Source organism: Catharus ustulatus, chromosome 1 (genome assembly GCF_009819885.2).
Source record: "Catharus ustulatus isolate bCatUst1 chromosome 1, bCatUst1.pri.v2, whole genome shotgun sequence".
NCBI classification, from domain to species: domain Eukaryota; kingdom Metazoa; phylum Chordata; class Aves; order Passeriformes; family Turdidae; genus Catharus; species Catharus ustulatus.
This window is the reverse complement of record NC_046221.1, coordinates 88126764-88149789: the sequence shown is the minus strand read 5'-3', so window position 1 is coordinate 88149789 and position 23026 is coordinate 88126764. Positions and strand designations below refer to the sequence as shown.

Genomic DNA, 23026 nt, shown 5'->3' with positions numbered 1-23026 from the left:
GCAAAAAATATCTCAAGGACAGGGAAAGACTGGGCACCAGACTGCTTCTCCTTACAGTGAAAAAAAGGACAGAGAGGATGCTGATCCTTAACAGGTTGCAGCAAAATCCTTAGCACCTTCTTGACCTGTTTCTTTCTGTGTCTCAGCAAAAGAATTTTACTCTGTTTATCCTAAATGGAGTATAGGAGCACGCCCTCCATTTTAAGCAATTGTGTATACTGAACAGCATTATCTAGCATCTTCTCATCTCACAATGTATGTAATAAAGATAACTGTTAAAAAATAATTACCTGTAATTACATATTCCCTATTATTTCCAACATCTTATTAACCTTAATAAAAATTCAAGGATGCACTTGAAACCTGAATGGCTTCAAACTTTCCTTGGAGATAATTAAAGGGCAACAAAAATTCTATTTTAGAAGCTTCTCTTTCTGGTTGATGGTGTTTTAATCTTACCTTTAAATAAAATTCCATCTCACCTCCAACCATGCAATCCACATAAGAGAGGAGGAAAGACCTGACAGTCTCCTTTACTGAATGCCTTGAAGGTTTTAATCAAACAAAACAGACATCAGGATAATTCAGACATGTGCTCCTTTTCAGAGAACCAATTAACAAATGAGAAAAATTAAGTTGGATTTTTCTGTTCCATATGCAATTGGAAATGGAAAATACCATTGATTCTAGCAATTCTCATTCTACATTATAAATTCATATGCACCCATTCAAGCCATCTTTTCTTCTCTGAGACAGTTACAACAGTTACCTCTCTTCAATATTATGCTGCATATGGACAGTTGCAGCAATAGCAATATTTTGCATTGCCAGCCCAGTGAAGTGAAGCAAGCATAAAATAATAGAATAATATCAAAAAGTTGGAACAGAAGCTGAGCAGAACATGAAACCTGATGATATAACTTAAGGTTTTTTCTGGTTCTTTTTTTTTTTTTTAATTTTTATTCCTAATGCATATATCCACCAACCAAAAAATGTTTTGCTAGACAGATTCCTCAAAAAACACAGCTAAGATTTCGTGATGATGTGACCTAATGTTACTCTTTAGCCCTCCATCTCCACAAACTATCCCAGTCATCATGTTTACCACGACCACCTAGATATCCAGGGAAAGCATGCGATCCGTGCTTTAGCTGTAAATTACCTGAGCTGGGAACGCCTTGAAACCTTCTGCTCATCAGCAGGCATGGGTGTCAGTGTTATGGGGGTAGCCATCTTTTTCTGTGGCCAGCCTTGGGTCCTTAATTCATTAACTAATGACAGCAATAAATCAATTCATTTACAGAGCAGACATTTCACACATTTTCAGGGCCTCTGGGCTGTGGAGCTGCTTATCCCTCATGACTAACTCCAAGCTAATCCCAGGAGAAAGGGTGATGGCTTCAAACTGAAAGTGGGCAGGTTTAGGCGAGGAATTAGGAAGAAACTCTTTACTGCGAGGGTGGTGAAACACTTGAATGGACTGTCCTGAGAAGCTGTGAATGCCCATGTCTGGAAGTGCTCAAGGCCAGGCTGGAGAGGGCTTTGAGCAACTCCCCCATGGTAGGAGAGTTAAACTAAATAATCTTTAAGGTCCCTTCTGATGTAAACCGTTTGTGATTCTATGAATCCGTGAGATACAAATAAGACTTCTTGGAAGCATCAAAGAGTCCTTGATCTGACGCACAAGCTGGTGTAAGCGCTAGGTGACAGAATACTCCAGTATCCAGACCAGTATCTACATGCCTCTTGCCTCCTAAATGTTCTCTCAACTATTGTTTAAATACAGTTTCTCCTGCCTGCTGTCAACAGTTTTGCTCTTAAGCTCCTTTTTCAACTACAGTAACTTCATGATTATAAGCTGCACCATTTTGACTAAAATTTTGCTCCCACACCGTAAATGCGGCTTACACTCAGGAGCGGCTAATATGTGAAAAATTTTCTGAAATTTCCAATCCCGGAAGTGCAGCCAAGGTGCTGAGCCGAGCACCTGCCAGTAAAACCCGGTATTGCGCGATTGTTACAAATTGGTTACTCTGTTGTGGAGGCTGGCTCCGTGCTGGCAGTGCGGGGGGGAAGGGAGGCGGGGGGCTCGGTGCTGCCATCCCCACAGCTCGAGGGGAGGCGGAGGCTTCATGCTGCCATCCTCGTGGCCCGGGGCAGAGGCAGGGGGCTCTGTGCTGCCATCCCCACGGATCGGAGGAGGAAGCAGAGGGCTGCCGCCCCCGCCTGCCGCAACCACCACAGGTGCAGGCAGGCTCCACCCCTGCCTGCCGCCACGGGAGCGAGGGGGGCTCCGTCCCTGCCTGCCACCGCGGGGCAGCGCCGGGCCAGGGAAAGCGAGCCCAGCGGCAGCTGGCCCCGAGTGGCCCCACCGAGTGGCAGTGCCGAGCTGGGCCACCTGGTCCCATCGGCAGCCCCAAGCGGGTCGAGCCCACACGGCCCGAGCCGAGCCAGTAAACACCGCCATCCCGCGATTCTGTTACTATTTGGCAACTTTGTTGCACGCAGGTCCTCACTGCGAAAGACAGAGCGGCTTATAATTGGGTGTGGCTTGTGTATGGACAAGGAACAAAATGGTGCCGACACCCTGAGATGCGGCTTACAGTCAGTGTGGCTTGTAATTGTGAAATTACTGTACATTATGCACTCATGAAAAATCCTCTTTATCCTCTTTACTTGTCCTATATACATCCCACTTGGCAGTCACAGCTCCAACACCTCCCTGGCACCCAGGGCAATCCACGCCGAGTCAAACATAAAAATGGAGCACCTTTTCCTTGTCGGCTCTTCCAAGTTCATACAGCAAATCTGTGAAGGTAAAAACGATTAGATGTGGAACAAATACAAGAAAATGAAAGTGTGCAGGGCAAGGTAATATCAGCAATTAGATTAACTTAGTGTGGCAGGTAACAAATTCTAAAAGTAACACCTGGTTTTCTGCTTTTTGTTTTTCCTCTTGCTATGTCAAAGTTTGGTGCTACTTGACATCATGGATGGGCTCTGCTTCAGGGAGGAAGCCGAGCACAGAAGGTGCTTCAGGTGTGCAAACTATGCCACCAGTAACTTCTAAAAAATGCCTATATCCCTGTGAAGTCTTTAGCAGACTAGGCAGGCCTGCTATGGAGCACATGCATATAGCGCTATTTTGGAGCTTCTGCCCCAAACCACTCCACTTAACAATCAGAAGAAAGTTAAAGTAATAAAATAATTTGCTGATGCAAAAAAGTCAAGATAGATCTGGGAGAACAAACATAAGCACAAAGGGCTCCAGCTTCACAAATACCCAAGACAAAAAGGGCTCCTCTTGCTCCTACTGCAAATCCAATCTGTCCCACAGACCTCCGACCCCTACCATCCTGCTCCATGCGAACCAGGACTTCAGGTGACAATTGCTGATCCTCAAACTCCATTTCAGGAACTAAAACCGAAGTTTTCATCACAAAACCAAAATACCAAGCTGACACCACTCTCAGACGTAAGATTTTAAGAGCCAGGTTCTGATACACATTTTATTTCTATTGGTATGGAACTGAGAAGAATACGCTATTTTTTCACAGCTTTCAGTTTGCACTCCAAAGAGAAGCACACAAAAGCAAAATGTCAGGATTTAGATTTTTTTCAAATTTTTATTCAACAACCTGCTTGCAGAAAATGAATAAACAAAAGCTTACATTAAATACTGTACAAAATTTTAAAGTTGTAGAGGAGTTAGTCCCCAGGTATGCTCACTTTTTATATCCAGCCATCTGCACTGCAGCTCCCAGAACAAAACAAGATCTGAAGGTTTTCCTGCCTGCAACTAATTATGACACATGAGAACTGCAGTCCTTGACAGGCTCCTGCTCACTAGAATTTGGCAGGACAAAAGTAGTCAATTGTTTGTACTGCAGTAAAAAAAACCCTGAAGTTTACAAATGAGAAATAATCAAGTGTAATAAATGCATTTCTCTTAAAAATAGATGAGCCCACAATCCTGAGGCACTCTTTTCAGAAGACAAAAAAACATGTTTTTCTGCTATGGAAATGCACTTTGTGGGAAATGCTCCGCATTGATGACCTGTAGACAATTACATATCTCAAAACCTTCAGGAAAGAAAAGCAGACTACCATAGAAGTTTCAACCACAATCACTGAGTAGAAGTCTTCAGAAAGATCGAGTAGCTTCAGACCAGAACCATGCATAACCATCAAGCTCCTTTACAGTCACCACTGCCATTTTTAGTACAGTTGTTAGGAAGGCTTGGATTCCCTCTCTCTCCAATCAATGTTTTTATAAGATGGTGTCAGTTTATGGGACAGTTTTAGAGCTGTCAAAGGCCAACTTAAGGAGGAGGATCCTCTCCTCTAATAGCTTTGTACTTTGCCATATCTTCTGGGAACACCTTTGTCAGTTCTTGAATTAACAGGCTTTTAAATTTCTGAAAAGAGAAAAAAATGTATATACATCATCAGTATACAAATTTATTTAGATTTCACCCAGCAGTGTTACTAGATGAACAGAAATGTTTGTACCTCTCAGTGAACTGAAGTACCCAAAAAACCCCAGAACCACACAAACAAAAAAAGTTGTATTTACAAAACCCACAGAAAATACCCAAGTGAAATCCATGAGGAATGCACCACGCAAACTAAAATGTCCGTGAATTCCCAGAAATTCACTTGCATTTTCTCCTACGAAATACAAAGCAGTTGGACCTCCCTAGTAAACTCTGGTGCACCTGACCTTATTAAGGAAAATTGATTAAGGACATGTCCCCTTGATTTGATACCTTTAAAAAGCAACTCATATCTGCCTTAGAAGTACATAATTTCACAAGCACAAAGAAAGAGAAGCTCAGGACTTATCTCCATATGTCTACATTCTGCAGTACAACTTGTCATCCTCCACACTAAGTTCAGCCAAAGAACATTCTCAGAACTCACTAAATTTCCTTTTATGATTGTGTTTTTCTGCAGTAGTTCCAAGAGTTAAGCAGTATCACAGAATGCTTCAGTTCATACCAAATGAAAGTACAAGTTCAGAAACCCCTAAACACTGGTATGCATTTTCATTAATTTTATAAAAATTAATGGTTATGGTTATGGTTAAAGATTAATGATTGATGGTTATAGAACATATTTGACATTTTAACCGTCTACTATCCATTCAAAACTGGAAAAATACCCCTTTTGTTTTGCTTATTTCTAAGTCTGCACACAGCAAAATTGCACACCTGCAAAAAACCAAGTAAAATATCTCTACTGCTGCATATAGCTTTAGTCAATATAATATCACAGTGAAAGCTGCATCCACAACTGTGGGACGAACTACAGGTTTCCTTTCCTGAACAGGCTGTATCAGCACCAATTAAGATACATGGATGCAGAACAATTTCTAAGACAAATCACATAATAACAAGTTAATAACTGCACAAGTGAATAATACCCACATATTTACAAAAAAGTAAAAACTAATCAAATACATTATTGCATTATGCTTCCATTAATTCTAGTTTACCTTCATAGTGTCAATTTTTCCTTTCACTTGCTCATTTTTAGCCAAAGCTCGCTCCAGACACTCTTTAGTGTAAAGCTGAGGGTTGCGGCCTTGATCTATGTATCTGAAAATAGATAAGACACTACTAAATGATCATATTCCTACTAGGATGCTCTCCAAGGCATGGAATTATTCATCTTGTTGTCTTCTTTTTTCTACTATTTTCTGAAACATGCATTTTAAAAATCACCACAGTGAAACTCATCCATTTCCAAAAGGCAGCTCAAGGACAAGGCCATGGCCAGCAAATCTCTGTTTCCAGAAAGCCTGCAGAGCTTTGAACGAAGCCTTAAAAGCACACACACACTAGATATATATATGTGTGTGTGTATATATATTTATATATATGTATACACACACACATATATATATATGTATCTACCAGTTTCTCACAGGCAATAAGCACAGATCAAGGAAGGTGATCCTTTTCCATGTACCCAGGAAGTGACCTAGTTAGGGCATGGTGAGCATTAAGCACACAGGAATATGGCACCCAGCAAATCCAGGATGAGGAGGAGCTGCACATACCACAGTAAAGAAGAAAAAAAAAATAACACTACTGTATCAGCAAACCTATGTGCAACTTTGTTTTGCAACACAATTCCTGACAAAGGGAAACTTGCTAGAGAAAACATTTAAGAGAGTCATCACAAGTTTATAGCTAGAGTAAAAGCCCAAGTGAAAAAAGCCATGTACAACCAGTAACATGCTGGACTTAGAAGAAAGACCAGTACATTAACTTGTCAGCTATATCACAAAAGCTCTCCAGTATAGCTCTTCCTCTATCCTAATTTTTCTTTTGATGTTCACATTCTCTGCCAGACTGTCACTCCTGAAACTAAACACCTGAGTACTGACCCACTGTATTTTCACTTGCAACTTAAAATCCTGATCCTAATGTGGTGTAAAAGTCCACTTTTAAAAATGAAAGCTGACTAATTAAATAGGTGTCCGTGCACATAGCAGACATGTTAGAACCAGATGTTCTTGAAGATCCCTTCTAACTAACCCATTCTGTGATGTTATGAAATCACTAAATTCAGCAGAATTCGTGTTACTGCCTACTGCCTAGAAGTGAAAAAAAAAAAATAATCTGAAAGGCCAGACTGGACAGGGCTCTGAGCAACTTGGCATCTCTGTCCACAGTGGGGTAGCTGGAACTAGATGAGCTGTAAGGTCCTTTTCAACTCAAAGCATCCCATGGATGCCTGAAGACAGATGTGTATTTCATCACTTCTACCTTTCTGCCTTCTCACATAAGGCAAAAAGTACTTCTGACCTCCTTCAGCCCGCTCACGTTCTCATGAGGCATTCAGAAGGACCAGGTTTGAGTCAAGCAGCCCTCAGCCAAAATAGCCAAGTTGCGAAGCCAGGCTACCTCGAGTCCTCGACTGCAGCACCTCCCCTTCCAGGCACACACAGACTTACTCAAAAACTTCCAAGGGCACGCTGATATCGTGAAGCTGCTGCCGGCATTTGTCGATATCCTGCAAGCCCGTCACCATGAAATTCCTGTTGGGAAGAAAAACGAGTCGGGTTCAGCCGATTTCAGGGTCGCTGCGCTGCCCCTGACGGTGGGTGCGAGGGCAGAGATACCCAGACACGGAGAGAGAGCCCTGAGGCACCACCCTGGGCCTGGAAGGGAAAAAGGCCCCGCAGCACAGCCCGGCCCACCCCCGACAACGGCCCCTCACAATTTCTGATTGAGCCCCGTCTGGCTGCTGGGCTGGAAGTCGCTGACGATGATGCCGAGCTGCCGGATGTTCTCCACGAACTTCTCCAGGTGCTCCTCCAGGGAGTCGAACTTCTCCGCCATCGCCGCCGCCTTCCGCGCGCCGCCACTTCCGCCCAGGGGCGCCTGCGCGGGAGGGAGGAGCGAGGCGGGGTGGCCACGCCCCCGCCCAAGCCACGCCCCCTCCCTCACGGGTGGCGCCGTCCCGGCTCCGCCGCCGCCGCCGCCGCCGCCGCCGTCGTGTGAGGGGCGGGACGGGCGGCGCCGCTTCGGAGAGCGCAGCGTTGTGTGTTCGGACGTGACTGGTGTCTGCCCGCGCTGAGCCGGCGTAAGGAATGGAAGCGGTGACAGGCACAGGTGCTGCTTCGTAATAAACCCCACACTGGAATCATCTGGGGCATGGCAAGACGTTAGAAACACAGAGTGGTTTGGGATGGAAGGGATCATATAGTTCTAGTTCTAAACCTCCCACTACACCAGGTGGCTCAAAGCCCCTTCCAACCTGTCCTTGAACACCTCCAGAGATGGGGCATCCACAGCTTCTCTGGGCACCCTGTTCCAGTGCCTCATCACCCTCGCAGTAAAGAATTTATTCCTAGCATCCCGTCTAAACACAACCTCTCTCAGCTTGAGCCCGTTAGTTCTTGTTCCATCATGAATCGGTCTATGTTAAATAATCCGGCTGTCAGTCATCCCTGTGGGAAGGTTGTCTGACGTGCTTAGACTCCCACGGCACATCACAATAACTATGTTTTACAAATAGCTTGTTTCCAGGGTGTCTGTTTCGGGTGGATCTGAGCAGATCAGTCCAGCAATGTCAGGAGATAACTCATCCAGCTCTGGGGTCCGCAGCACAGGAAGGACGTGGACCCTTGGAGAGAGTCCAGAGGAAGCCACCACGCTGATCAGAAGGATGGAGCACCTCTTCTGTGAGGAAAGGCTGAGAGACTTAGGATTGTTCAGCCCGGAAAAGAGAAGGGGTGACCTAATTACAGCCTTCCAGTATTTGTTGGGAGCCTACAAAAAAGATGGAGAGGGACTTTTTACAAGAGCATGCAGTGACAGGATGAAGGGGAATGGCTTCAAATAGAAAGACATTAGGGTTAGATTAGATATCAGAAATAAATTTATTGTGGGTGTAGTGAGACACCAGAAGAGGTTGCCCAGAGAAGCTGTGGATGTCCCACAGCTGGAAGTGTTCAGGACCAGGCTGAGGGGCTCTGAGCAGCCTGGTCCAGCAGAAGGTGTCCCATGACAGGGGGTTGTAACTGGATGATACCTTCCATCCCAAACTGAGATTTAATGTATTTTATCCATTTTGTAGCTATAACTTGCAGTGATTTCTGCAAAATTTGCAATTCTTAGTTTCTTGGATGTATCTTATTTTTCCATTTTCTATTCATGACAATAACACCTTCAAATGGTTGGTTTCTATTCTGGGTTATCATGCTAGACCAGTAGCAGGAAGTTGGGTTTTTGCAAAATATAAAACACTGTTTGGGAGTTCATAGGATTAAGTATGCTAACCTAAAATTAAAAAGCAAGCAACTGTAAAGAGCACTGAATATTAAGGTAGATATAGGACTTTGCAGATGTGAAATTAAAAAATAATCCTAGGATGCAGAAAACAATTTATCAGTTCTAGGCCCTGACAAATATTGTCATCCTATGATAAAGTAATCCCATTGTCTATTGACCAGCAGCTGCTGACCATCCTGTTATCATTGGCAGAATGCTGTTTTAACAGCAGAAGTCCCAGGATTATGAGATTTTAAGACAAGTACTTCCTTCACACATCAGAGATCTTGGTCTGAGGAAATGAATAACTTTTTCTAACATTTGGAAGGAAGAATGTAGAATAGGGTGCACTTACCAGGTTAGATATGAACATGAGGAACGGGGATGTCAAGTTTTGAAAGAACAGTGTAAATACAAACGATTGTGTCAGACATGGCTCTGCAGGCACAAGAGACTGGGATTCAAACAGAAGAGTTGCTTTATGTCCATCTTTGCATATGGGCAAACACATCCAGTGGAAGTACAGAGCAGAACCACTTGCTTTAAATTCAGTAACAAACAAGGGCTTTGAGGTACTGTTAAAACTTCATCTCCTTCCTGTTTGGGTGAAAGCCTTGGTTCTTGGAACTGAGCAAATATGACTTCTAGCTTGCTTGTGATAAATCCTATAGATGTCCATGATTACAGTAAATTCACGAATACAAGCCGCACTGAGTATAAACCGCATCTCTGGGTGTTGGCAAATATTTCGGTTTTTGTCCATAAATAAGCCGCACCCGAATATAAGCCGCTCTGTCGTTCGCAGCGAGGACCCGCGTGCAATTAGTAACAGAACCGCGGGAGGGCGGGGTTTACTGGCTGAGCTAAGGCTGTGCAGGCTCGGCCCACTAGGGGCCGCTGACGGGGCCAGGTGGCCCAGCCCGGTGCTGCCGCTTGGGGCCGGCCGCCGCTGCCACTGGGCTTGGGGCCACCTGCCGCTGCCACTGGGCTCGGTCACCCCGGGTCGGCGCTGCCCCGCGGTGGCAGGCAGGGACGGAGCTTCCCCCGCTCCTACGGCGGCGGGCGGGGACGGAGCTTTCCCGTGCCCGTGGCACCAGCGGTGGGCAGGGACGGAGCTTTCCCGCGCCCATGGCGCCGGCGGCGGGCACGGACAAAGCACCCCGCCTCCTCCCCGAGCCGCGGCAATGGCTGCGTGGGGCTCCCGTCGGCTCCCTGAGCCGCAGCAATGGCGGCGCGCACTTCCCCGTCCTCCCCGGGCCGTGGCAATGATGGCACGCCCCCCCCCCTCCTCCCCGGGCCGCGGCAATGGCGGCGCAGGGCCCCCGTCGGCTCCCCGAGCCGCAGCAATGGCAGCGCCCCCCCCCACCGTCCTCCCCGAGCCGCGGCAATGGTGGCGCGCCCCCCCCCCCCCCCGTCCTCCCCTGGGCTGCAGCAGAGGAGGAAAGAAGAGAGCTCTCCCGCCTCTCTCCCCGCCCCCCGTGCTGCCTGCAGGGAGCCAGGGCAACACGGTAACACTGTAACAATTGCGAAATGCCAGCTTTTACTGGCCGGTGCTTGGCTCGGCACTCTGGCTGGCACGTCTGGGGTTGTAAATGTCAGAAAATTATTCACATATTAGCCGCCCCCGACTATTAGTCGCACTTCCGAGTTTCCACCAAAATTTTTGTCAAATTGCTGCGGCTTGTATTCGTGAAATTACTGTACATCCAACTCAGGGAATGTATTCAACAGAAGAAAATAATGGAAGCTTAACATCAAATATAGAGATATCCAGCTCACTTGATAAATCTGTATTTAGTAGCCTAGTTAGGTTAGATTAATGAATTATGTTAGATAAATGTATACAGTGATTGTAAGGTTAAAATTTGCTATAAATATATTTCCAGTTGTTAGATTTTTCTCATGATCACCAGCTTGGGCATAATTTTCATGTTCAGGTGTAAAATGTAAAGATGAGAAACTTATGTTCCAGTGAGAGAGAAAAAGAAAGAAAGTCGGTCTGAATTGATCAATAGGTACTTAGAGACAGAAAGATTGAGAAAGAAAATGTCACGGCTCATGACGTAAGTAACTTTATTGCACTTGTACCCTGATTTTCATACAGGGAGTGGGCAATTACAGACTTGTAAGCTGGACATCTGCACTGGCAGTTAAGTAGGGTTTGTAATAAAGGATGGAATGAGAGGCCATATGGATCAATATGACCCATTTGGGAAGAGTAGCAGAGATTACGTGAAAGAAAATCCTGTTTTGCAGACCTCTAATGAGTTTTTCAAGGGGTCAGCAAGCATGTAGATAAGACTGATCTAAATGATACCATCTACTTGATTTCCCATCAGCTCTTAGAAAAATCCTTAAACAAAATCTTTTAAGGAAATAAAGGAATGGAATAAGGGGAGAGTCCTAGACTGAATAAAAAACTGAATTCAAGATAGGAAATGCAAGACAGGGGCAAACATTTGATTCTTGCAAGGGGAGAATTGATCCCAGAAGAGTTCAAGAGGGAACTAGTCTGAAAATTGTGCCATTTAGTATGTTCATAGATGACCCAGAAAAGGGATCAGATGGTACAATGAGAAAATTGGCTTATGAGAAAATTATTTGGCAGACAAAGATGAATGCAGTTTGTAGGAAACTGTAGAAGGACCTGAAAAGACTTTAAGATGGATCATTTAAAGCGATGAGCATGGCAAGCAAAAAAACCCTAGCTTCACATCAAGATTCGTGACCTCTTGACCACTACCATGCAGGAGCAAGACCTGAAGATCAGAATAGAAAATTCTTTGAAAACATCAGCTCAGTACTCAGCAGTGATCAGAAATCATGTGGAGAGTCAGGAATTGTCAGGAAAGAAATGTGAGACCAAACCAGAAAATACTATGCTACTGCATAAATCCACAGTTTGCCCCAACCTTGAACACTGTGTGCATTTCTCATTCCCTGGAGTGGACCTGGAAAGGAGCTGGAGCAGGGCTGCCAAGATAACTGTAGTTATGAAATGCCTTCTGTAATAGGAAAATGTGAGCAGACAGGGACTCTTCAGCTTGAGAGAGAGAGAGCCTACTAAAGAGACTTATGGCCTATACTTCACTGTATTTACAGAGCCTTGAGTGGTCTGGAGCCTAGACTGTCTTTCAGCACAAAAACTAGGGACCATCAAAGTAAAGCCAAGAAGTGACAACTTCAGAACATGCTAAAAGCATGATTTTTGTCATACAAAGTTCATAAGCCCTGTGCAGGACTATTTGCCAATGGATGTTACAAACAGAAAATGCTTAGTGGTGTTGAAGGGAAATGGGACAAATGCATGGTAGACAGTCAGGGAGATGTAAGTAAACCACTCCTGGCTCAGGAGATCCCATGAACTGAAGGTAGCCCAAGGCCAGGAGGGTAGTCAGGAGAGGTCTCATAGATGCTTTTCCTGTCTTTGCTCTTCAGGATTTACTTCTGGTTATTGCAGAGCACAGGATACTGACCCAGATGGAGCCTTCATCTGAATCTGGGGAGTTATTGCTATGAGATTCTTCCTGCTTGGAATGTCAAATGATGACCTGTGCTGTGAAGGATGCAGACAGATTACGGTTTCTTACGAAGCAGAACATAAAAAGATTGATTTGAGACTGTTTATACAGCCTTTGGGTCTGGAAAAAGCTCAGCTCACTGTTTTCCTATTTAGTCTTACATACACTCCAGATAAATGACTTGTCCAATATAATATGACACAACGTGGTGTTTAAGATTCATTACTGAAAGTGCTGAGACTGTCAACTTCTCATGAATACAAAAAGCAACAAATAATTCATCTGTTTGTCCATCTCTAGAACTATGACTCTCCTCCCAGCTCATGTTTTCTGCTGCTGGCTAGTAAAGTGGAGGAAAATTAATAAAGAAAGTAAAATGCATTATGTTTTCTCTCTTTTCTTCTGCATGATTAAATCATTTCTTCATTCTGCAGACAAAGAAATGGAGGTTGAAATTTCAGGCCATTAACTGGGAGCATCATCTGCTATGAATTCCATTCTGTGAGCCATCTACCCTTCATTGTTTTAATTATAGCTGGTAATAAGCAGAAGAGAAGCAGAGGAGATAGATGTGAACAGCACAGAGGATACCGTTCACCTGCTCTTGATATGTCAGGCTGATGGCAATTTTGTTTAGGATGTTTTTCAGCTGACTCAGAAGCATGTGGTACTGTCACATTTTACTGCATAAAAATAATGTGATACAATAAAATAAAATAAACAGTTTTTATAAATCAATTATGCAGCTGAATAAGAGCTGTAATTGTAATTTCCATACAGATTTTGTGTTTAGTAGTGTGTACATTAATGACTTGAAATACATTATTCCAAATGTATTTAAATAATACATGTCTTACCGCAAATTAGCAGGATGATGCATTTATGCATCATGGCTGGATCTCAGTCTTACTGAGTTTATCTAAATTTATTTATCTAAGAAGCAGCAGGATCAGGATTTTGTTCATAAGATAATTTTGTGGTCTTGCAGATCTGCGAATGTTCTGGGACCTGATCCAAAGATAACTGAGACCCATGAGGTTCTTTCTATTGATGGTAAAGGACATTGGATGACAGTCTGTTCTCACAACACTGCCTCCAAGGAGGTCAGCAAGACACAGCAAAGGACTTACATGTATGTTTCAAGACAGGAATATTATTTTCATAGTGTTGTGGTAACTCATCTAGATCTGCAACACTGAAACCTTTTATTCCATAGTACCTTTAATATCCCATAAAGAATTAATTCTTAATTTTGTTTTTCAAAAATAGGCTGAGAAATCAATGGAATTATCTGTGGTTTTTTCCCCTGGAATATTAAACTTATTCATCAGACTAAGTTTTTGTTAATTCATATTGCTGCCATATGTCATTTAAAACTCTGAAATGCAGAGTTGCTTTCAGCAGCTATCAAGTAGCTTTTTTTACCATGTGTGAGAAAGATGTGTGTATATGTATATGTATATGTATATGTATATGTATATGTATATGTATATGTATATGTATATGTATATGTATATGTATATGTAATCGTACTCCTAGAAAAATGCTCCTCTGATTATGCAATGCTAACCGGTAAGGTTGATCTGCCTATTGCTGCTTTTTATTTTTTCTCTTTAACTCAGAATAAGTAGCATCTTGTATTTAAAACTGATAGTTTTTTCATTATCAATGATACAGGAAAGAAGGCATAGGAATATCCTGGGCAGGGAGAATATCTAAGACACTTAGACAGCATGTATGCTAGCAGATGAAAAAGACCTGGGACCAATTTCCAGCACTGATCCAGCTGGCATGGAGCAGCCCTTATTTGTGTTCCAAATGCTGAAATGTACCTGAAAGCAGTTCTGGAAGAATGTGGGTGGTCCAGATGAAAAAGCTGCCTGTGTACATTTGTCACCATTCTGCAGTGTCGGTGCCTGTGCTCCTGTGTTAGTGTCCCTCCCTGCCACTTCTCATTTTTCTAAGGTAGATCTGTTAGCCATAGTGTACAGGAAAAAGGAAGTAATGGCCACATGGGTTCAAATCAGGGGTCAAATCAGCAAATCAGAAAAATTACTTAGCATTCAGGGTTGTGGCCCTGAAGGAGGTTTAGATAAGCAAGTTGAGCAGAGCCATGGTCACAGCTGGTGTGGAGCTACTGGCACCACTGACTTGGGGCTAGAGTATCATAGAAGGATAGAATATAAAAGGATAGAATGGTTTAGAAGAGACCTTAAAGATCATCTAGTTCACCTTCCCTTTCATGGGCATGACACCTTTTACTAGACCAGGTTTCTCAAAGCCCCATCCAACCTGGCTTTGAACACTTCCAGGGATGAGGCATCCACAATTTCTCTGAGCAACCTGTTCCAGTGTGTCTCACCCTGGCAGTGAAGAATTTCTTCCTAATATCTAATCTAAATCTCTTCTCTTTAATTTAAAATAATTTCCCCTTATCCTGTCATTATTTGCCTGGGTAAAAATGTTGCTCTCCCTCTTATTTATAATCCTGGTCTTTATGGGGATGTCCTGTAGTAGAGGCTGGAATCAGTGAACACTACAGGGTTCAGCCTGATCAATACAGTGTCTCATTTTCACAGAGATCCCCACAAGCTACTTTCAGTTCAAACTGGGACTACCAGTTCTTCCAAGCTATTTCTGAAGTGCACAGATTCAAACCAATAATGGTGTACGAATGTGTGGATGACAGTAGGCTCTGGGGGATTTCAGAATGTGGTAGGACAAAAGGCTTGAATAGATGTCTCCTCCAGTCCATCCTGTCCTGTGGACTCTTGGGACGTAGTCCTAGCCTGTTGGCTCTCTGGTATACTTTATCATGTCAGTAGGAATTCTTTCCTGGAAGGCAGCAGGAGACAGGCGGGCAGTGCATCCAAGACTCTCTTTCTACTATTATTTGGTAGGGGCCTTCAAGTGATTCTTCAATTTTAAACTCGTTCTTCACACTCTCGCTTGTTGATATCCCACTGTCTCCACAATCTGCCTGCATCACTGTGAAAGATACTTTACAATTCTTACCCAGCATCCAGTCTTCAAATAGGTTTTATTTACAGAAGTTGCCTGAGGAAAACTCTAATTTATAGCTATTGATTCCTTCCACACTTCTGTCTAACTGACGAAGAAATGCTTTATTGCCCAGTTCGTTTAGATGTAGATAGTATATATACCTATTCTGTGCTTCAATCAAATAATTGAATCATCTCTCAAACTTCTATATGATAAATTAAGCACACTGAATTCTTTACACATTTTTCTTAACGAGTTTCAGCTTTTTCAGTGTTTCTATTTTTTTCATTATCAGCAGACTAGGGAAGGTGACCTGCCCATTGCAATCTAGCATTGGTCCTGGTGTTGGTCCTTGTTCCCCCATGCCTTGTGCTTTTTCCATATCTATTCCTATTTATGTGCTGTAGGGCTGCAGAATTCCTCTATTCAATGAGATTCCTCTATGCCACCAGACTGTGATGATCTGGTACACAGTGACCCCTAATTTCTTTTAATGTTTCCTTTTACAGGGAATATGGTCTGCAGTTACATAAACTTGCATAATTTGTTCCTAGTAAGATGACTTCACAAATGGTTTTTATTAAAACACATTTTTTTCAAAAACCATAGCTATTCAGTCTGCCTCCATACACTTTATCACTTTGCTGGCCTTTCTGTACACTCTTCTTTTATTTGCAAGTTTTTATTTACCTCCAGACGATCAATACAACTATTAAATTATGGCAGTTCAGTACCCTGGCATTCTGCTGGCAATATTGCCAGATAAAGTCCCACTTGTAAAAAGATCACCTGGTCTGTCATATTGCTCCCAAAACCAAATTTGGAATGATTAGACCAGCCTGACGTGAGGCAAATTCCAGGTTAAATCTGGCATAAGGGACTGCCCCAGGGTCTTCTTTTTACAAACTGTATGGACGAGTTTTCTCAGATTTGCCTCACTCAGGCTGCTAGTCCAATGCTATTCCAACTGGTGTCATGTCCCTGCATTTCTCCACAAGCCGTGGCTCAGGCTCTACCATGAACAGCCTTATCATCATATAATAAAACCAATATTTTCATGGTCCTTCAGTGTCCCTGACTTTCCAAAACAGTTAGTAGCACAGGCTGCTTTCTGTACTGTGACAGATGAAAAGCTAGAGCAGGAAAAGCGCATTCTCACAATGATCACCTTACAGACCCCATAGTTTGGTTCTTTCCCATCCTACTGCCTCCTTTCTGCTCCCCAGCACAGGTCTTCAGACACATCCTCAGGGCATCTCTCTGGGGAATGCCAGTTGCCCTTCCTGCCCTGAAAGTTCTTCTGGAATGGGACAATATGTGACTAGAGATGGAGGAAAAAAATCCATATGAGCACAGTTCACATGGTGGTGTGGCTGGGATCTCATGTGTCATCCCTGATTTTCACCTTAGCAGGCATGTACTGAAGAAACAGTAGACACTGTGTGTCCTAGGGACCATAGCAGAGAAGACTGATCATGCATAGGTAGAGAACAGCCTGTCCTGATGCCAGAGGAGGGCTGGTGGAAGAGGAAAGAACCATCTATTCTCAGAACAGGAGGAAATCAAGTCAGTTAAACTGATTCAGGAGGTGTTTGGTCCGCTGCCTGCTCAAAGCCCTGGGTTGACAGCAGCCCTTTCGCTCTGTCTTCCTTCTGCCACCAGAACCACAATGTCACCACAATGTCAGACCTGGTTACAGCCTCCTTGGATGAGTACCACTGGTCTCATGAGACACTTCTGAAAATAAACACACACTACCTAAATAGCCTGGATAGGTCCTCCTTTTCTAGTTTTCACATATTTTTCTACTTTTGCATTTCATATACAAATGCCACCACTGGCTAAGTTCAGGAATATGTATGAATCTTGTTGCATGGGATTCTGCTGCAATAGCCAGCTATGGCTGAGAGGTTGTGTTTAGCACTACACATCACTACTGCTGTAGTTGTGGTCTAGGTCTACAACAGACCTAATTTAACCTACTATGAATGTATATCTTAAACCCGAGAAGACCTTACGTTTATATTTCCCATATTTCACTAGAAATAAGGATGTTCAGGGTCATCTTCTGTCTCATAAATCCAGATGTAGCAGTGTTCTTCAGAAACAAAAGTTACTGATTTCTTCTAATTTAGTTAATTGCAACAAATTAATTTCCATAGGAACAACCAGATATGAAGCAATGAGCTGAGGTTTCCTCTACAGTACAACCATGCCAGCCCTGACGAGCCCCCTCTAAAGTGCACAGAAAGCCAGCAGCTGGGGTACCTTCCAGTGCTTCCGGGACTCAAGGATAGGATTGCTCCCACCATTCTCTTGTAGATTATATTGCAGGAGGAAGTGCCTGTTGTTCCTAAATCTAACAGAGAAAAGACTCCATCTTTTTTGGCTGCTAATGATATACCTGTGTGCAGATTCTGATAATCCACCATCTCTATGTGCCTCTTCACATGTACAAAGGACCACTGACCTACACTGATCCCACACGTGTGGCAAAATCTCTTCTTTTACGTCTATGACTGCAGCCACAGGGGGAAAAACCATTTGTTCTTCACATTGGTATACAACTCAGTGCTCACTAGGTTCCTCCTTTTATTGGTTTTGCAGAAGCAGCAGTGAATCATGCAAGGAATTCTACTTCATTCAATTCTACTTAGTTCAATTCTACTTCAAATGGAGCTGCCACCCAAAAAATTTATTTCTTGAACCTAAGTGGTGAAGCACATGATGTCATCTAATCATAGAAAGAACCAGTTGCATGCCTGATGATGTGAATTCAGTAGGCTTGCTGCTGTAGCCATGCCTGTGGATAACTGCAGACTGGGAATGTTATCATTAGTTGGCCGTGTTAGTGTAGAACCACAGAATTAGTTAGGTTGGAAAAAATCTCTAAGATGATTGAATTCAACCATTAACCCAGCACTGCCAAGTCCACCACAAAACTATATCCCTAAGTGCTGCATCTACACATAATACAGGTCTTTTTTCATATTCTAAAATGTACTTCAGACTGGATCAATGTTTCTATAACATTCTGTAGATGTGACCTCCTTCAGCATCCACCTGTCTCCCTGGGAGTTCTTTGTGTAAGCTATGTATTCATTTCTCCAGCCAAGGACCAGGGAACTACCAGCTGGTGGCAGCAGCAGCTTCTCCAAGACCAGGATTTGAGGACTTGATTTCAGTTCCTGGCAACACTGTATGAAAGTAAACAAATACACACTCCTCATAGAGCCAATATCAGTAAACTTGCAACTAATCTAACTACTTTAAAAAGAACTTAGCGTCTCTAATCCTTTGACTCACTTCGAATTTTTTTGCATAGTACTTTGGGGTTTGTAATTGGCACTGAGAAACAAGAAGCTAAAACATGTCTCTCGTTGTGATGACCAGGCTGATGTTAAGATCTTAGGATAAAAGAGGAAGAGTTCATTGTCCATAAATGCATTGCAAGTGGCCTTCCTTCTTATGGGTGTGCGCTGTGAAGAGGAAAATGAGATAATATGGTGAGATTTAAGGAAATATGAAGGTAAAATGATTGACTGGGGGTCAAAGAAAAAGTGTTGAGCTGGCATCAAAGAGGAGTGTGTGTTGTTCTGGGATCCAAATGTGACCTTATATCATCTTATATAAATGTTCTAATACTTCCCCATCTTTACTCAAAATACCTCACTGAGTGCCATCTTCAGTCACATCAACCTGTTCTTTTAAAGCTGCATCACTCTGGCAGCACATCTTTTTAATCCCTTCTACCAACACATCCTTCTTTTTTTATCTCTTCCTTCTCTGTCTGCTTCTCTAGATTCATGTAAAAACTCCTTATCACTGGCCCCTCGGCACTTTGTACATTGTACTACAGAAGTTTATTGTGTTCCTGTCACTTCAGGAGAGCAAAAGATCTGTGATGCTGTTTAAAAACTTCATGATCCAAAAATTATTTCATGGCACCATAAGGTCTTTGAGACTAAATTACTAAAACTCCAGCATAACTTTAAAGTTTAACTAAAGTTGGTATCTCCGTGTTAATTTTGTGTGGTTTACACCAACATCCATCTTTTGCTTAGATGAGCTACAGTGCTTTTGCCAAGCCAGAGGTTGATCTGGTGCTCTGAGCAGGTAATAAGAGACATCCATGTGTCCTTTTGGTGCTGTGAACCAGAGAACTGGAACACCTGGTGTGCTGCTTTCAGGCTCAGCAGCTGGGCACTGACAAGTGGGACAGGTCTGGCAGCAGCACTCAGCTTCATGTGGAATGGACTGCAGCTGAGGCAGGAGACCTCTGAGACTCTTCTTGGGGTAAAGAGCCATCCATGAACAGGATACTTTGCAAAAAAAAGAGCTACCTAGGGCTCAGATTAATATTGTTTGCTCACAGTTAAAAGCAGATATGTTGCAAGGCTTCAGTGATGGCCCTGTCTCTAGTTATATGTAGGAGCATAGAAAAGCACATGATCTCAGGCCTTTAAAAATTCTAGTCATAAATGACAGAGACACAAACAAACAAAACAAACAAACAAAAATTTTTGTATCCAAAGTGGAGGGACTATCAAATAGTTGCCACTCCTCCAACCATTCCATGGAATACAGATTCCTCACTGAGCAGCTACAGAATTACTTCAAAGATGATATTGTAGGATAAAAATGTGGCCAGATGTCAAGGCTGAAGGTGTAACAAGGTAAAGCATGTGTTGTACCTTTATTTGGGGAGAAATTTGTGAGTGACTTCTGCTCTTTACAGTACTGGCCACATCTTGAATTTGTGTAAGAGTGCAAGAATTTAAAAATACTTGTGTGTGCATGTGAGATCACCTCTGACACAGAGTTCTATGATTCAGAATTGCCAAATGCATATGTCTTTTAGCCAGTAAGTAGTAATATATGGATGTGAACACCCTGAACATAAAAATCTTCTCTTGAGCATTTCCAATGCTGTGCAAACTTAAAAATCAGACAGCCAACCATATTCTCCATGATATTATTTACCTCACTCATTCTCGAAAGCTGGCACTGTGATACAATGGCTATTCATTTACCCAGGTATCCTTTGCATTTACCTGGGCTTATCATGTCTGTTGAGTGGAAGTCACCTCAAGAATGTTGTTTAGCTAAGTCAGTAAAAGAGATTAGCATTGCAAGATGGACTTCCAACAGCAAGAAGAAAGTAATTTCAAAGGATGTGTCAATAGGAATGTAGAAATCACACATATACCTCTATAAGTTTTAATATTCCAGGAGTGAACAATTTTGTGTCTTTCTTCATTCTTGCTGTTTGTTGCTGAAAATACCTTTCTTCTGAATATCCTTCTAAAAATAAATGATGTTGTCACTTTGGAGGATGAAAGGAGGCAAACAGAAAATGAACAGTCAAAGGTGCCCAGTGAGATACTAGTAACCATCGGGATAATTCAGGCAAAAGAGGGAGAGATTAATAAATAACTTGCTCGCTGAAAAAGTGTGTATTTGCAAGTTTCCAAAGAATTAGCTAAATATAACTCCATTTGATTCTAGGAAGGAGGCTGTGTCCCATGCCATAAATTAAATCAATGGAGCCTACTAAGCGAACCTAGGTAAATAACTCCTTCAAAAGAATTCCAGGCTTAGAGGCTGGCCTAATCCTGAGGATATCAGCGGACACATGAACCCTAAGATTCTAATGCCATCTGAAACAATTTATCTTCAGACCTGCAGAGGAAGGCAATAAAAGAGCAGTAGAGGACAAATCATGCATCAGGAAGAATAAAATAAAATCTTTCCTAACTACAGTGGAAGCCTGAGGCATGAAATTATTATAATGCAAATTGACAGTGATCTAATCTATTTTCTCACACACTTGGGGATACTGACACACCAGATGCCCAGGGATTCATAATATAAGCTTAATTTTCTCTCTTCAGGCATTTTCCTATTCTATTGTGTTGTACAATTATGACCATAAACTTCTCAGGCTCCTTGCTGCCAGACTGCAAGTTACTCCTTCCAGTGCTCAGGAGAGTATTCAAATGCTTCCTTCATCATATATCTGGAAGCTTTTAGATTTCCAGTGCAGATGTATTCAGGATTACTCACTGTATTGCCATTTGATCATGTGATGAAGTCAATATCCCTCTCTGACATTTACTTCTCAAATATATTTATAAAGTGTTATCACGGCCCTCTTCAGGCTTTGCTGAGCTATACTAAACAAGAAAAAGTCTTTTAATTCTCCTATAAAGATGTAACTTTTGTTTCCCTAAACATCCTGAAATGCTTCTGTGCACTTGCTCAATTTAAGTAACATTTTTCTATCACTCGGCATTAAAATTCTGCTGCATTTAAATGGAAGTAAACAATACACATATTAACTTTTTGCTGAACTACAGGTAACTCCTTTCTTTGCAAACTCATTTAAAATAGGAAAACCACTGACCAATATTATCCTACTAGAAAAAAAAAACCCAACAAACCAACAAAAAACCCAAATAACATCACCTTCCTGCCAGCCCCAATATTAAATTGGTACTGCAATGGGAGTTCAATCTCCAGCTAGCGGCAGATGCTTCTCTTCCACAATAGTCTGAGATACCCTTCATCAGCTGCACTCTGCTCTGCATGGAGCTGAGGGCTGCTGCCAGACCTGAGCTTTGAATGCTGTCCCGTGTCACTAATAAATGGCTGTGCCTGAAAGCAGCTCTCCAGCTGAATATTTAGGAGAAATATCTGCCAGAGGTCAGTCTGATTTTCATACCCAGGTGCCCCTCTGATTTGAAAGTCATGGCATCAATCTAGGGTGTCTTTATGCACTGTAAGTGGATCAACCAGTCCTGCTGCAAGGACAGGAGAGCCTTGTCTGGGAGATGGTAGGTGAGTTCAGTTTGACTCCTTGCACTTGGCAAACTGGTGAGAAAGTATAATAATGAACAAATTCAATAGATATGTTTCTACTATTTAAGATACTAAGGAACAGAAATTTATTAGGAATGTGTAAAGGAGAGATCATGGACCAAATTTTATCTTTTTTTTGTCAGTCGGAATATGTGGATAAGGACAGTCTAGATACAGGGGAAGTCTCACCTGCATGATGCTTTACTACCTGTTTTCCCTCGAGACTTGCCTTCAAACCATCCAGAGTCCATACTGGACTAACCAAATAACTTGCTTGCTGAGGAAGCCTGGGTATGAAAAAGAAGAGTTTGCTCCATCACTTCAGCTTTTTGATCCTGCAGACAGTATGGGCACAGACTCTGATGAATTTCACTACTTTCAGCACCACCAGAGCAGCACCCTGTGGCAGCAGAACCCTGTTTGGCCAGGGACACCTATTACACCTTCCTCATTGCTGAAACAACTTTCTCATCACTTCCTTCATTAATCTTGTACCATTTCAGAGAGCAGTGGTGGCCACAGAGGGGATGCTTGGCTACAGCTTTCCTTTGCAGAGACCTTGCTTCTTTCTTTTGGCTTCACCACTGGGCAGCTACCTCAGTAATGTGAGACAGGTAAATAACTTCCATAATGTTAAATTAATGATCATGGCTCCTGCTACCACCTGCCACAGGAGCACCATGCAGAGACCTTTCAGTTTAAAACATTAATGTAGCCAATGCAAAGGCTCACGTGTGGTTCCATTCTGCATCTGTGCCACACCAACCTGCCTTACCCTAGGTATTCATGCAGAGGTGGCACTGAGCACCTTGTGCCACCTGGGCACTGCTTGTGGGGACTGAATCTGCAGGTGAA

General features: G+C 42.8%; 1 protein-coding gene across 1 annotated transcript; it reads right to left on the bottom strand.

Annotated features, from left to right (window-relative positions):
* Positions 1–3600: 3600 nt before the first annotated feature.
* Positions 3601–7407, bottom strand: MED10 (mediator complex subunit 10). Its single transcript, XM_033082017.2, has 4 exons — positions 7231–7407; positions 6965–7048; positions 5498–5600; positions 3601–4418 (listed from the first exon to the last, which is right to left on the bottom strand). Exons 1-4 carry the CDS (start codon positions 7350–7352, stop codon positions 4323–4325), a joined length of 405 nt encoding a protein of 134 aa, XP_032937908.1. The 5' UTR covers positions 7353–7407; the 3' UTR covers positions 3601–4322.
* Positions 7408–23026: the final 15619 nt, after the last annotated feature.

Bases quoted from the DNA above. Each gene is read 5' to 3' on its own strand.
- MED10 (XM_033082017.2), bottom strand. From the start codon at position 7,352: ATGGCGGAGAAGTTCGACTCCCTGGAGGAGCACCTGGAGAAGTTCGTG. The intron at 7,049-7,230 runs GTGAGGGGCCGT...TCTTCCCAACAG, and splicing joins ACGGGGCTCAATCAGAAATT to GAATTTCATGGTGACGGGCT. The intron at 4,419-5,497 runs GTAAACTAGAAT...TTCTCTTTTCAG, and splicing joins GAAAAATTGACACTATGAAG to AAATTTAAAAGCCTGTTAAT.